The 15,504-nt window shown below is 37.1% G+C and overlaps 1 protein-coding gene across 1 annotated transcript in view; it reads right to left on the reverse strand.

Annotated features, from left to right (window-relative positions):
* Positions 1 to 3,747: 3,747 nt before the first annotated feature.
* The window catches only part of SLC7A11 (solute carrier family 7 member 11), a 73,338-nt gene continuing 61,581 nt past the window's right edge, over positions 3,748 to 15,504 (reverse strand). Inside the window, exon 12 of the mRNA XM_019664072.1 lies at positions 3,748 to 8,902. Coding sequence (XP_019519617.1) covers positions 8,835 to 8,902 — 68 coding nt within the window. The 3' untranslated portion in view covers positions 3,748 to 8,834. The remainder of the gene's footprint in view (positions 8,903 to 15,504) is intronic.

A 15,504-nucleotide genomic window follows, 5' to 3' on the forward strand; every position in this document is an offset into this window, starting at 1 on the left:
GGCCAGTGAAGCAATGTCCTCCACAACTAGACTGAAGAACAAAACGACAGCAACTTGTCTGTTCCCCTTCCCCCAATTCCCCAGTGCTGCTCCCATCCCCTAATTCCCCAATAAAAATCTTTAAAAAAAATTCTATTGTGTTTCTGTACACTAATAACAAATTATCTGAGAAGGAAATAAAGAAAACCATCCTATTCACAATAGTATCAAAAACAATGAAATACTTAGGAATAAATTTAATCAAGGAAGTGAAAGATCTGTACACTGAAAATGATGACAATGATGAAAGAAACTGAATGAGACACAAATGGAAAGATAGCCCATGTTCATGGATCAGAAGAATTAATATTGTTAAAATGTCTATACAGCCCTAAGTGATCTATAGATTCAATGCAATCCATATCAAAATTTCAATGACATATTTCACAGAACTAGAAAAAACAATCCCAAAATTTTTTTGGAACCACAAAAGGTCCCAAATAGCCAAGCAATCTTGAGAAAGAAGAACAGAGCTGGAGGCTTCACACTTCCTGATTTCACACGATATTATAAAGCTATAGTAATCAAACAGTGTGGTATTGGCATAAAAATAGACATACAGACCAATGGAACAGAATCAAGGGCCCAGAAATAAGCCCACACGTGTATGGTCAACTAGTATTTGACAGACGAATCTAAAATACTCACTGGAGAAAAAGAATAGTCTTCAATAAATGGTGATGGAAAACGTGGATATCTACATACAAAGAATGAAACTGGACCCCTATCTTACACACTCAGCAAAAATAACTCAATATGGATTAAAAACTTAAATGTAAAACCTGAAACCATAACAATCCTAGAAGAAAACATAGAGAAAAATATCCTTGTTATTGGTCTTGGCAATTATATTTGTAGATGATGCTAAAAGCATAAGCAACAAAAGTAAAAATGAATGAGTGGGACTACATTAAACTGAAAAGTTTCTGCACAGTAAAAGAAACAGTCAACAAAGTAAAAGGCAACCTACAGGCTAGAAAATATTTGCAAACCATATATTTGATAAGGGGTTAATATCTAGAATAAAGAAGGAACTCATATAACTCAATAGCATGAAATATCCATTTTAAAATTTATATTTTAAATAGACAGAGGATCTGAATAGACATTTTCCAAAATGGTACACAAATGACCAACAGGTACATAAAAAGGTGTGCTCCAGATGATGAAGGTGTTCAGGGGTCAGGTCCTGAACCAGCTTGGGGAGTTTCTAGACGAGGTGACTTTTGAATTCAGTCTCCAATGTTGGGTAGAAGTTTGCTATGTGGGAAGTCAGGAGATAGGAATGGGGGAGGAAAATAAAATTCCTGTAAGATTCTGCAGTGTGTCAAATGAGATAATGGCATCTTTTCTTTGTTAAACTACTGAAAAGATACTTTAACATGGCTGCAGAGAATGTAGAAGTGGTTATTTGTAGTAGGAGAAAGAAAGGTGACAGATTACGGAAAGCCCTGTTTGTTATACAGAGGAGTTTGGATTTTATCCATCCATTAAAAAAAAAAATTAAAACCACTGAAGACTTTTATAGTATTTGTGTTTCAGAAACATCATTCTGGGGAAATGTAAAGGCTGAGAGATAGACAAGAAATGAAACTTCTGTTAAGAGGCAAGATATAAGACCGATGAAAACAGGAGAAAGAAGTTGCAGATGGATATAGGCCATGAAAAAGAAGACTGTCTACAGCGTTTACTGAGTCTGCCGCCATTTTCAGTTTTTTAGTTCAGGAAATTGATGATAAGTGGGAGACTCTAACAAATTCACAGAATCAGTGATAGATCCATCTAATCATTAAAACCCAAACCTTCAGTTTAAGGAAATATACAGTATTAAAAAACAAAACAAAACATCATTTTCATTATGTCAACTATCAAATGTTTATTTAATTTCCACTTAAAATAGTTTCAAGTAAAAATATATACAAAAATATACATACAAAAATTGAAGCAGCCAGAAGCATGACAAGTATATATATCTATATATTATATAAACACAATTGAAATGAAATTCAATACAAAATTAAGTGACATCATATTGCACCAAAATTTACTCCATACAAAAACACATGCGCTAAGAGTTTCCACCAGATGAAATCACACTTATTTCATAGTATCTTACCACTTACACAAATAGCCCATAAACGCCATCTGGCAGTGTGGTTGCTGCACCAGAACTCCCCCCAGAGGGAAATCATTAAGCAGCAGAAAAATCCACTTTATTCCACATCTCACATGCTGGGATAGGCATCGGTGCCAGCGAATCCTAAGAAAGACAACACCATCCACAAATGACAGTCCCTCTGCACCACTTACATTTTCAGAGTTAAATATCTTGCTACTCTGAATACAGTTAGACTGTAGGTGCAGAAAAGGCATTTTGCTCTTTAGGAATCTATCAGCATAGACGTGTGTAAAATCTGTATAACACACACCCAATCCCCCGTACCATGTTTCACTATCACATGCCAGGGAAGACACGCTGCCACAGAGGAGGACCACTCAGGAGTCTGAGGCTCACTCTCCCTCCGCTGGCATTCCCTCTGCCTGTAGTTTAGGTCTCCCAGCCAAGCCCACCATTTATTTCCCGGCCCCTCAATTAGGGAAACGGTACAAGGTCATGACAAATGCATTCCAGATCCAAGTTGAAGGGGTATAGCTGGTCTATAAACTACAATGTAAGCACAGATCAAGGACATGGCTGCCAGCACAACTTCAGAATGGCCCGGTTACCACTTCCCGCTGGGCTACACTGATTCCACTGGTGCCTATTACCGACGCTTGCCATAGCATATAAAAGACATTTAAATACATTCATATACAGTACCTCATAACATGTTAATATGAACATACCAACACACATACGGACTTTGCTACCCCCTTGATAATTGAAAAAGTTACTGTTTTACTAGGTCAAATTTTAACACAGAGCTCACTAAGCCCATTTTTATAAGCAGATCTACTTACTATAAAAAGGCATGGAAGATTCATCACGAGATGAATTCGGAGTCAATACCTAAAAACCATCTCTACCAGTGCTTCGCTACCATCTAACCCACTCAGTGATAAGCAAAAACCAAGCTCTGTAAAATCTTGAGCCAAATCTTTGTCAGGAAGGTAGGATGCCTTAAATTCCCCAAGCATTGAGTCTAGGCAGCCACGAGGCTTGCCTTTCTCTGACTTGTGCTTATTATAAAGCCACAAGTAGCCAACATTTCGTATCAGTAAAACTCAACTATCTGTTTGTTCATCAGTTGGGCATAAAAAGAAGACATTTTATTTCACAGTACTAAACAACACACGCTTAGCACATCTGATGCTTATGTTCACAAATTCTCAAAATATCAGAGGGGTACCACTGAAAACCCATTACCATTGAGCTGCAATCAATTTACAAAGAGATACAAATGGGGCAGGGGTGTGGGGTGGGGTTCAGTGCCTGTGTTCAAAATCACCAGCCACTTTGAACGCAGGCATTGGCCTCAAATAGCCTCAGAGTTGAGCGATAGGGATAATGTCAAAAGAAGGACCTGGTTTTCAAGACGTAAGTATTAACAGTTTAGCTCCTGATTTATGGCAGTCACTGGGGAAACCTATTAGGTTAAATGTTTCTCCGAGGAAGGATCAAAATAATCCCAGGCTACTTAAAAATTTTGGAGGATTCTCATAGTTTGTATGATAACCGTAGTTATACATATTGTGGGGTTTGTTTGGTTTTTTTTTTTTTGCTTCTAGAACAACTAGAAGTACTGTGGTAGTGCTTAAAATTATGAGTATACACAGTAGTTGAATGTAGATCATTCCTATTCTCTTATAAGCATACATTCATTCATTTGAAACAATCTGTGTTTTATCTCTCCAAACAATTTCTCTACTTTTTATAAACTATTCTTTATATTACATTAGTCAGTACACAGAAATGTGGAATGAAGGAAAAATGCAGGGGAAGAAGAACTCAGAAACCCTTTGAAATTAGTTCAATCCGAGAACCAGGGAACATGTTGCATTGCCTCCCAGTGCAAGACAAATCTGCTTCTGGGTGTGCGCCAAAAATTTAGCAGGAGTAAGGGAGGTCTAATCTCACAATCCTCATTGAAGTCAGACCACTCCTAAACTAGCCGTTACAGCTGTAACACACAGCGGCCGGATGTGGTTTCCCACCAGACGCTGTGCAAAATACCCTGTGGCACACGGTGCTCAAAATACAGTCACTGCTGCATAAGAGATAACTATGCATTAGTCGTTTTTTTTCTCTAGCTTTCAGCATGGCCTTTAGAGGCTTCAGCAAGAGCTAACAAGGACTTGGCAAGCAAGTCTTCTAACCAATAAATTAATTCACTTGAAAATCATACTTAAAAAAAAATCAGTAGTGTATATGTTGAGGGGAAAAAAAAAGTATGTTCACTTCCAAGTGGGTCCATCTGCAGGGCGATCAGATGCCTAGCGCTCCACAGTTTCTTGTGAGAATTGATATCTATAAAGTGGTTAAGGCAGCTATTGATACGATAAATGACCCTCCATCCACGTAGCTGAAACACACACATGTAACAAACAACTATTTGGGGACTGTAACCATCCTCCAGTGATATTTTAAAGCCAACGGTAATGAAGAAGGGAGGGGGGCAGGGACAACCAGTGAAGTAAACCTAAGTGGTTAATTTTGTACTAAGAGTATCAGTAGTTGTGTAAATCCAAATTAAGACTTACTCCTATCTTGAGGATATCACGCCAAAAAAATAACACAAAGGGAATCACTGATTCATTCAAGAAAACAGAGAAATGGCTCAAAAAGATCAAGTTAATATCCTTACGAGGTTGTAAAGAAGGACAAGTATCTCACAACATATGGAAAACTGGTGAATTTTCTGTGAGGGCATGATTTATGCCTTTGTGAATTTATACCAAATCTAAAAATAGACCAAGCATTGACTTTCTGATGCCAACTGATTTGAAAATGCAATAAAAAAGAAGGATTATCTCCAAAAATTTGCTTTTTAAATACATAATGAATACTACCCAGAGGTTACATTTTTAGATATTATATATATATATTGGGAAAGATTAAAAAATACTGTTTATGGGAAAATTATCCTAAAAATATTTATAGGTAATAATTCTTTTACCTATAAATATTGAAAATGGAGGCTGTCAAGATGACTCATTATCTACTCTAATTTATATCCACCATGAGCTTGTTGCCAGTCACACAATGACATGCTTTCATTCCTAACTTTGGTTAGGAGGTCAAATGTAACTCTGTAAACATTACCAGCACCAACATACAGCATATCATCTAGGTAAAACGAAGCAAGATTATATTTAAGAAAAAGTAAATTTCTTGACTCATCAGCATTCAAATCCCAAATCTCTCTCTATTTCTTTCCAAACTAAGAAAAAGAGCTACAACAGAAATCCCACTCATTGTTTTTCTATCATTCAGAACTGACACATTAAATATCTCAAAGGTGAAACTCTCTCCTTATATATCACATAATATATATTATGAGAAAGCCACTTATATAGAGATAGATACTTCAACTAACTCACAGCTTTACGTAAAAATATATCCTACAGGTTGCTGGACATATCATGGTGATCACTTCTTTAGGTCTATAAATGTTGAATAACTATTGTGTATACCTGAAATTAATATAACATTGCATGTTAACTATATTTTAATAAAATTCTTAAAAATTTATCCTTAAAAAAAATACCCACGCTTATTTCTAATAGAAATAGTAATGAGAGTATTTGACTTTACTTACAAAGATAAATGCAGATTTTGTAGGGCCAGAAGTATATACAATGTTGCAGATCTTTTTCAAAAAAATTAGTACAAAATTCCTAGTGCAAAATTAGGTACAGGACCTTGGCAGGGGCATGTCTAAGTGAGAGCCGCTGAAGCTTGTGTTTCATTAGCTTCTCAGGAATATCCACCTATGCACAGCAGACAGGTAGTTTTTAATATTTCTCTGACTATACTGCATAATAAATTATGCCAAAATACTGTTACCTCCAATCACATACTACTTTCGTTTCCTGCTACTCTGACCTTTAGTTTTCTATCTTTTCATAACCTTTACTTCAATTATAAGAAATCAACTATAGGTCAAAGACTCTCCCTTTCTTCGCATTATATTCGTCTGCAAATAGAGATAAAATAATGAGTTTCCTGAAGACTGATTACAGCTCATGAAGAATTCTGTTGAGGGGATGTAACTACACTCATGTTAACCATCTGTGGATACATCAAATGGCAATTGGGGAAACTATTTTACCAGGCACACAAAGACAATCTGGAAATTGGTTTCAACATATAGATTTTAGTGTTAAGCTGTCATGCATTTCTAATATAACCTTTTAATCTGTTCTAATTTTGTGCCAGCGGGGGTGGGGGAGATACAGGACAAGCACATTATGCACAGCGGTGCATGCACACACCTAACATTAGTGTTTGGTACTGGAGTCTGCCATCTTTTCTAGGACATGATCCCATTCTGAATAACCATTGTGAATGTCGATTCCCTGATTACAGAAACCCTGTGTCTTGTCATGGTGTATCTTCAAAATAAGTTGAAGTACAACTTAATTTCCATCACCTTCTTTAAAAATTACTAACTGTTAAAAATTAGTTAACATGGTATGACAATGGGACTAGAAGGTTAACAATGAAAAACAATTGTTCATAATGATGGAAACAAAAATGACTATGCATTTTAGTTAGCTTGTACAATGATATATTCAAAGAGGAATTAGATCCAAAAATAAGCAAATAAAAGGAGGAGATCTCTCTGCCACTGTTGATATAAGCACATTAACCTCAGGAATATTCAAGAACCACACAAACCTCTCCATGAGACTTTACCTTTTTTTTTTTCATTACACAAAAAAAATCAAGAAGAGTTTTCAGGTTTAGATTATATGGGCCTAGACTGTTAAAAATAGGAATATAAAGGAAATCTATTTTTACCTCCAGAAACAATATAGTGGGCAGAGATGTGGATAAGTGGACATAGGAAATAGAGACTACAGATAAAATTTTAAGCCCCAACTGTAAGAGAAAATGGGAGGACTTTTATGAATTCACTTAGAGACCTAAACACTAGGTTTGGCTGACAGAATGTCAACCTTGGATATATATTAAATGTTATCAAGAGCAAAAACTGAAATTAATGAATTAGTATTGACTGAAATTATAAATTATCATTACTACTTTGGTCAATTGTCTATGAACTCTACATCTCTTAATGATTTTAATCAGTGTAATTCTTTCATAAATTCTTATTTTCAAATGGACAAAAAAATTTAAAGAATGGAACATACTCTGGCTATGACTATTCAATCTTAGATGTATGTAAACAACAGTTAACAAATGGCGTCATGATATTACTATCATTTGAAAATTCCACAGTATCCAAACCTAGTATAAAAGACATACTGGATATGTCTGGATACACACATTCATGCACAGTTTCTTTTACTTTCAGTGACTCTGTTATCAGTTATCTCTTTTGCAAGTGAAATGATAATTAAGGTGAGGAAATTACTGACAAAGCCTAGATATAAAAGTGGAAAATTTTTAGAAACATCAGTTGTAAATCTTACTTAGCAGTGACATTTCTTCCTCAATTTTTATGTAAATACATGCCTTTTCCTAATTGATCTGGACAGCTTTATCCGAAGAGATATTTTAACAGAATATAAAATGTATAAAAAAAATGTACAACCTGTCAAAATCCATCACCATGTAAAAATAGCTATGAAATAAAAAACTTGTTCGGAATTACTAACATTGCATATAGATGTGATTATAGGGTTGCAGAATGTTTCAGGCATTTTCTTTTTTGGTGTTTTCTGCCTTACGTTGATATTGTAATTTGAAGATTTGAAAATGCACGTATTTAGATATATTTATCAATGGTAAATTGTTCATGAAACAGGTGATTGTGCTTAGGAGGATTTAATACCAAACTGACTATTGCTTTGCTGTAAGAAAGGTGTTACATCCCTTCCTGATCCAATGGGCTGCTGTGAAAGCACAATGGTGCATAACCATGTAACTTCCTGATGATGAATGAAAAAAATCCTAACATCATAAGTTCACAAGGATTTTTACTTAAACATAAATTCCTTAATTTGTCTCATCAACAATAACCCCTAGAACCTTTTCTTTAATGCATTCATTAAAATTGGGAATATTCCCTCTGTCCTTTGTTCAAAATGCTCTGAGTATCATCCATTAAACGATGAGTGGTATCTAGTTGGTATCTAAGGGGATGCAATGCCAATGTAAAATAAATGTCCTTTCCTCTGTCCATAATGATGATGTATGTCTTTTTTTTTTCTTTCTCCAGAAGAATAGGAAACACGTTTCACAGTATGGTCATCTATATCACATGAAAATTGTTTTTACAAAACCCATATATACAGAAAACATCTCAGTCTTCAATTTGAAGGTTCTTAGCCATGATTAGCTATGTTTATAGAGAAAGACCACTGAAGTAATTGTCCATTCCATAGTCTTTTTCCCTAAACTCAACTGGTAGATATCTGGGACTCAACAATCATGTGAACTCATGATATAGTTGCATATTAGCTTTCTGTAACTACATGGAGTTATAACTAAATTTCTTAGAAACCAGTTTGAATACTCTAAAAGATCTGAATAGAAATAACGGATTCCTTTAAGTCCATCACCAAAGTTGAAATCCTCTGGATTTTCATAAAATGAAGTGAACATCCATATTTTGTTTCAGCCCTTTGAGCTAAGGATAGATTTCCAAGATTTCAAATGCATTAATTCATAATTTATGATAATCTTCTTCTGGTACAACTTCCAGTATTATTTGTAATGTTCTGGTTATTCTGCCTACAAAGAAATAATGAAGAGAAATTAAAAACGTACAGAAATCAGAAATGCATTAAAAAACAGCAAAATGTGAATTATTTGGGTTTGAACAGTGAAAACACACAACCACCTATTTCACAGAGCCCTTTCAAGAATTATTTATTTCATTAGAATCCTATCATGGTCAATTAATTTATTTGTCACTTCTATAACTTCCCATGGTGGCTTTTCAGCAAGAAGAATATTTTATATTCAAATAAGGACTGTCGCTTATGAACCAGGAGGCTGAAAATTGAGACAATAGGATCAAGATATAAATAAATGTTCAAAAACACACTTCTTATTCAATTTAAAATTGCTTTGTTGTTTTTTGCACCTATGAGATTACAACCAATTCCTCAGCAAAATCAGAAGAGTCAGAATAAAATTTCCAGTCTCAAACTTATAGTGTATTATTGATCAAAGCATCTCTCATCTCCCAGAACCTCATTTGCCTCAGCTATAGCAATGAGGGATTTGGGGTGACGTTAGCAAAGTGAAGGACGAGCAGGTCCCAACACTCATCTCCCCCATAAAAAAAAAAACAAAACCAACAATAAACAAACAGTTATAAACTGCAGAAAATAGCTCGGGAAAAGCTCTAGACAACAAAGAAGAAGCAGGATAAAAACCCAGCAGAGTTAAAAAATCAAGATGGCCACATAGGAAAGCAAAGGAACTTGCCTGCATCACCCCATCCCCCAGCCAGAGCTCTAAGGAAGTTCACCACAGGGGAGAAGGAGCAAGAGAACCCCAGCCAGCCTCCTCATTGTGGACATTTGCCGCTTTTGCTAGAGAGAGTCTCCCACAATCTTCAACATACTGATCCCGGCTGATGAAGCAGCCTGGAGTGTCTCCCACCTCTGCAACTGTTTCCAGAGCCTGAAGCTAATGCTGAAGTGAGACGCCCTCAGGGTCCCTGGTTGTTGCTGTGCCTACTCTCAGGGAATGAGTGCCACAGCACCGCTGCCACTGCTCTTTGCCCAATTGGCCCCAGGTCAGGCTTTCTCCCACCATTACCAAGGCAGCCTCCCCTGCTCTAATTTCTGCCCCCAGAATCCTAAGTCACTCTTTGGCTGCCATTCTTGGGGCTGTATTGATGCTGAGCCCCACTCCCCAACATCTGAGGTCAAGACCCTGAACTATCATTGCTGAGACGGACTCTTGCAGCTCTGAGCCCCATCCCCTGGGTCTGAGGTCTTGGCTCTGACCTATCATTGCCAGGGGCACTGCCCTGAGCCCCACTCCTGAGGCAGGCTGAGGGTCAGACCCATCAAAACCTCCCAACACAGAAAAGCCCAGGAACAGATGGTTTCACTGGTGAATTCTACCAAATATGAAGAATAAATACCAATATCTCTCAAACTGTTAAAAAAACTTGAAGAGGTGGGAACACTCCCAAATTCATTTTACAGGGCCAGGATTACCCTGTTATCAGTCAGACAGACACTATAAGAAAAGAAAATTACAGACCAATATCCTTGATGAGTACAATGCAAAAATTCTCAGAAAAATATTAGCAAACTGAATTCAACAACACATTAAAGGATTATTCACCATGATCAAGTGGGATTTATCTCAGGAGTGCAAGGATGGTTCATCATAGTACTGCAAGTGCTAGCCAGAGCAATTAGGCAGAAAAAGCTATAAAAGGCATCAGAAAGGAAGAAGTAAAATTATCTCTGCTTACAGATGGCATCTTCTACATAGAAAACCCTATAGACACCACTAAAATAATGTTAGAACTAAGAAATGAATTCAGTAAAATTGCAGAATATAAATCAGCATATAGGAATCAGTTGCATGTCTGTACACTACCAATAAATTATCTGAAAGACAAATTAAGAAAACAATCCCATTTACAATAGCATTGAAAATGATAAAATACTCAGAAATAAATTTAATCAAGGAGGTGAAAGACCTGTACATTGAAAACTATAAGACACTAATGAAAGAGATTAAAGAAGACACAAAGAAATGAAAAGATATCTCATGTCCCTGGATTGGAAGAACTAATATTCTGAAAATGTCCATACAACCCTAAGTGATCTATAGATCAATGCAGTCCTGATCAAAATTCCAATGGCATTTCTCACAAAAATAGAACAACTGTCCTAAAATTTCTTTGGAGCTACAAAAGACCCTGAAAACCCAAAGCAATACTGAGAAAGAGAAAAAAATCTGGAGGCATCACAACACCTAATGTCAAGCTATGTTACAAAGCTATAGTAATCAAAATAGTGTGGTACTGGCATACAAATAGGCACATAAATCAGTGGAACAGAATAGAGAACCTAGACATAAACCCCCATAGATATAATTAACTAATTTCAACAAGGCTGCCAAGAAGACACAATAGGGGAAGGACAGACTCTTCAATAACTGATGCTGGGAAACGTGGATATACACATGCAAAAAATGAAACTAGATCCCTACCTCACACCACTCACAAAAATTAACTTGAAATGGATCAAAGATTTAAATGTAACACCTGAAACCATAAAATTCTGGATGAAAACATAGGGGAAAAGATCCTTGACATTGGTCTAGGCAATGATTTCTTGGTTAAGTCACCAAAAACACAGGCACCAAAAACTAAAATAAACAAGTGTGACTACATTAAACTAAAGAGCTGCACAGCAAAGGAAACAATAAATTGAAAAGACAGCTTGTGGAATAGGAGAAAATATTTGCAAAGCGTATGTCTGATAAGGGACTGATAATATCTGAATGATATGTCTGCTAATATCCAAAATCTGTAAAGAACTTAGACAACTCAATAGCAAAAAATAAATGAAAATACTGTACTCCAACTTAAAAAATTGGCAAAGGACCTGAGCAGATATTTTTCCAAAGAAGATATACAAATGGCCAACAGGTATGGAAAAGGTGTTCAATATCACTAATCATCAGGAAAATGTAAAGCAAATCATAAGGAGATGTCTCCATACACGTGCTAGGATGTCACGATTCAATTCATGGTGCTGTGACCAAGCGGTTTGTGGCACTGCCCCCAGGGGGATGTAGAGAAAAGATGAAAGTTACCAGGTTCCTGATTGCTGCATGGAGCAGAGTAGCCTACTGGCCTGGAACATTCAAACCAGACACTTATATAAGAGAAACAAAAAAAAAAAAAAAAAAAATCTGTATCCTTCAAAAAAAAAGAAAAAAGGAATAACAAAAGTTGGCAAGGATGTGAAGAAAAGGGAACCGTTACACACTATAGTGGGAATGTAAATTGGTACAGCCATTATGGAATATACTGGGTTGTCAGAAAAGTCATGACATATTTTTGTCTATGTTTTTCAAAGGCCATTTATTTATATAAACAACAAAGATCAATCAATGATATATTGCCCGTTTTGTTCGATAAACTTTTGCCATCTTTCAGTGAGCTTCATAATTCCTCTTTCATAGAAGGACCTGTCTTTATTTGTGAAAAACTGAACAAGGTGCTGATTTACAGCCTCATCTGAATTGAACGTTAGATCATGCAAGGAGTTTTGAAGAGAGCAAAACAAGTGGAAGTCTAACAGCGCAAGGTCAGGCAAGTATGGTGGGTGTGGCAACACAGCCCATCCAAACTCCAATAATTTTTGACGGGTGATCAAATTTGTGTGTGGTTTCTCGTTGTCGCAATGGAACACAACTCCTTTACAATTAACAAGCTCTGGACGTTTCTGGATGATGGATTTGTTCAAACTGTCCAATTGCCGACAGTACACATTCGAATTGATTGTTTGGTTCCTTGGTAGGAGCTCGAAAAACATGACACCTTTAAAAATCCCACCACACTGAGAGCATAACCTTCCTCTGATGAATGTCTGCTTTCGATGTCATTTGAGGCGAATCATCATGTCGGGACCAAGACCACCACATTTTTGTAAACAACCCACTTCTCATCAGCAATTATCAGTTGCTCCAAAAAAAGATCGTTTTCCTCATGTTTAATGAGCATATCGCAGATGTTTATACGCGCTGTCAAATGAACTTCTTTGAGTTCATGCGGAACCCAAATGTTGAGCTTGCTTACGTATCCCAGCTTCTTCAGGTGGTTGTGAATGCTTGAATGATGGATGTTCAATGTTTCTGCAATCTCTCGTGTCGTGTAACATGGGTTTGACTCGATCAATGCTTTAGTTTGTCGTCATCAACCTCAGTGGACCTCCCTGACTGAGGAGTGTCGTTGAGATCAAAATCACCAGCACAGAATTTTGTGAACCATCTTTGGCACTGGCGTTCTTGTAGAGCATTGTCACCATGAACTTTATGCAACGTTTCACAAGCTTGACGCACGTTCTTCCTTTCATGGAAGTAAAACAGTAAAATATGGCAAAAATGCACAGTTTGGCTTTCCATCTTCAACTTGTTATAAAATCTCCAAAACTGAACCAAATCACTCAATTTTTTTTAGAATAAAGCTAGAACTGTCAGCTGTCAAATGACATAGCAATAACATAGATACGAATGACTCTAGTACTTCCAAAAATGAACTAGTGTCATCTGTCGCAAACATGTGTCATGACTTTTCCAACAACTCAATAGTTCCTCCAAAAACTAAAAATAGAACTACCATATGACCCAGCAATCCCACTCCTGAGTATGTATCCAAAGGAACTGAAATCAGTATATCAAAAAGATACCTGTACTCCCATGCTTATTGAAGTATTATTCGCAATAGCCAAGATTTTCAAACAGTGCAAATGTCTATCAGCGAGTGAATGGACAAATAAAATGTCTCATTCATTCTCTCTCTCTCTCTCTCTCTCTCTCTCTCTCTCTCTCTCTCTCTCTCTCTCACACACACACACACACACACACACACACACACACACAAAACACACACAGGAATATTATTCAGCCACGAGAAAGAAGAAAATCTTTCTATTTGCAACACATGGGTGGAACTTGAAGACATTATGCTAAGTGAGATAAGTTAGGTAGAGAAAGAGAAATACTGCATGTAATAACATATGTGTACTCTGAAACCTGAACTTATAAAAACAGAGAATAGTGATTGCCAGGTGCTGAGGGGTGAGGAATTGGGGAGATGTCATTTAGGGGTACAAACCTACAACTAGTAAATAAGTTCTGGAGATCTAATGCACAACATAGCAATTATAGACAATAAAAGTATATTATAAAAGCTGCTCAGACTTAATCTTGACTGTTCTCAACACAAAAAAGAAATGATAAGTACATGGCATGATAAAGGTCTTAGCTAATGCTATTATAGTAATCATATTGCAATATATAAATGTCTCAAGCCAACATATCGTGCATTTTGTTTGTTTGTTTGTTTGTTTGGGTTGTTTTTTTTTTAGCTGAGCCATCCTGCCACCTGTTGGCAGCTCAGCAGCAGCTCAGCTTGGGCTGGGAATCAAACTGGTGACCCCGTTGCTCAGAACTCGCACTCTTGAGCAAGCTTTTAACCAACTGGGCCACTCGGCCGACCCCATATCATACATTTTAAACTTACACAATATTATATGTCAATTACTTCTCAATAACAAATAAATTAATTTTTAAAAAGAAGAATGAGAGACTTGGACTAGATCAGTGGTTCTCAAAGTGTATCCCCCAGACCAGTGACAGTAGCATCACCTGAAATATTAGAAATGCATCTTTTCAAGCCCCATCCTAGACCTACTGAATCAGAAACTGAGGGTGGGGCCCAGAAATCGCTGATTCTGATAGAGACTAAAATGTAGGAACCACGGGGCTCGATGATTTCTAAGGCCATTTTATCTCAGCAGTCCTAGAACTCTGTGACTCTAGTTTCCTGGGACATGAGTTCTTGTTCATGTCTTATCTGTGTAATCAATCTCCACAGAACCTCTTCAAACTCTAGAGGTCCTGGGGTCCCTACAGCCGACCTTCTCAGTGGTTTCAGACCCAGACCATCTCTCATCCGCTCAGAGTCTTTCTTCTCACTTAGGACTTGTCACCTGTAAGAGTCCCTTCCAAGCCATATTGAATACCACCCAAAAAGGTGTATTTTTTTATCCTGTGCTTTTATAACAGTGTTCCCCAAAGCTGTTTTCCTCAGCACACTGATCTGTATACTTTCTATTAATTAAAAAGGGCCCAGCACAGTTCTGGCAAATGGTAAACTCTATGTAAATGCTTCCTAAATGAATTATATCTTGTCACAGCCCGTTCTACATTGAGATGCACACGGAGCACAAGGGAACACTCGAGAACAGTGAAAATCCATGCTTACAGAAAAGAGAGATGATAAAACGACCCTAGAAAAATAAGACTGTGGAACAGTATCACTCAGTAATAAGGCAGGATGGCTTTTGTAGGAACAGCAGGAGCCAGAGGTATTCGATGCCTTCGGTGTCTGTAGTGGTCACACGCAAAGCAGTGGGGTTCACCTGACATCCCCCCAGCCCTTCCTCCCTGGAGAAGTCCTGCAGTAGCTATCTGAACTAATCTCCACAATGGCCGCATGCGCACGTGTGTGTGCGCGCGCGCATTCATGCATTTATCTACTGAGATTTTTCTTTTTTCTTTTTCTTTCTTTCTTTCTTTCTTTCCTTCCTCCCTCCTTCTCTCTCTCTCTGTCTCTGTCTCTCCCT

The sequence above is a fragment of the Hipposideros armiger genome, unplaced genomic scaffold, assembly GCF_001890085.2.
Source record: "Hipposideros armiger isolate ML-2016 unplaced genomic scaffold, ASM189008v1 scaffold_415, whole genome shotgun sequence".
NCBI lineage: Eukaryota > Metazoa > Chordata > Mammalia > Chiroptera > Hipposideridae > Hipposideros > Hipposideros armiger.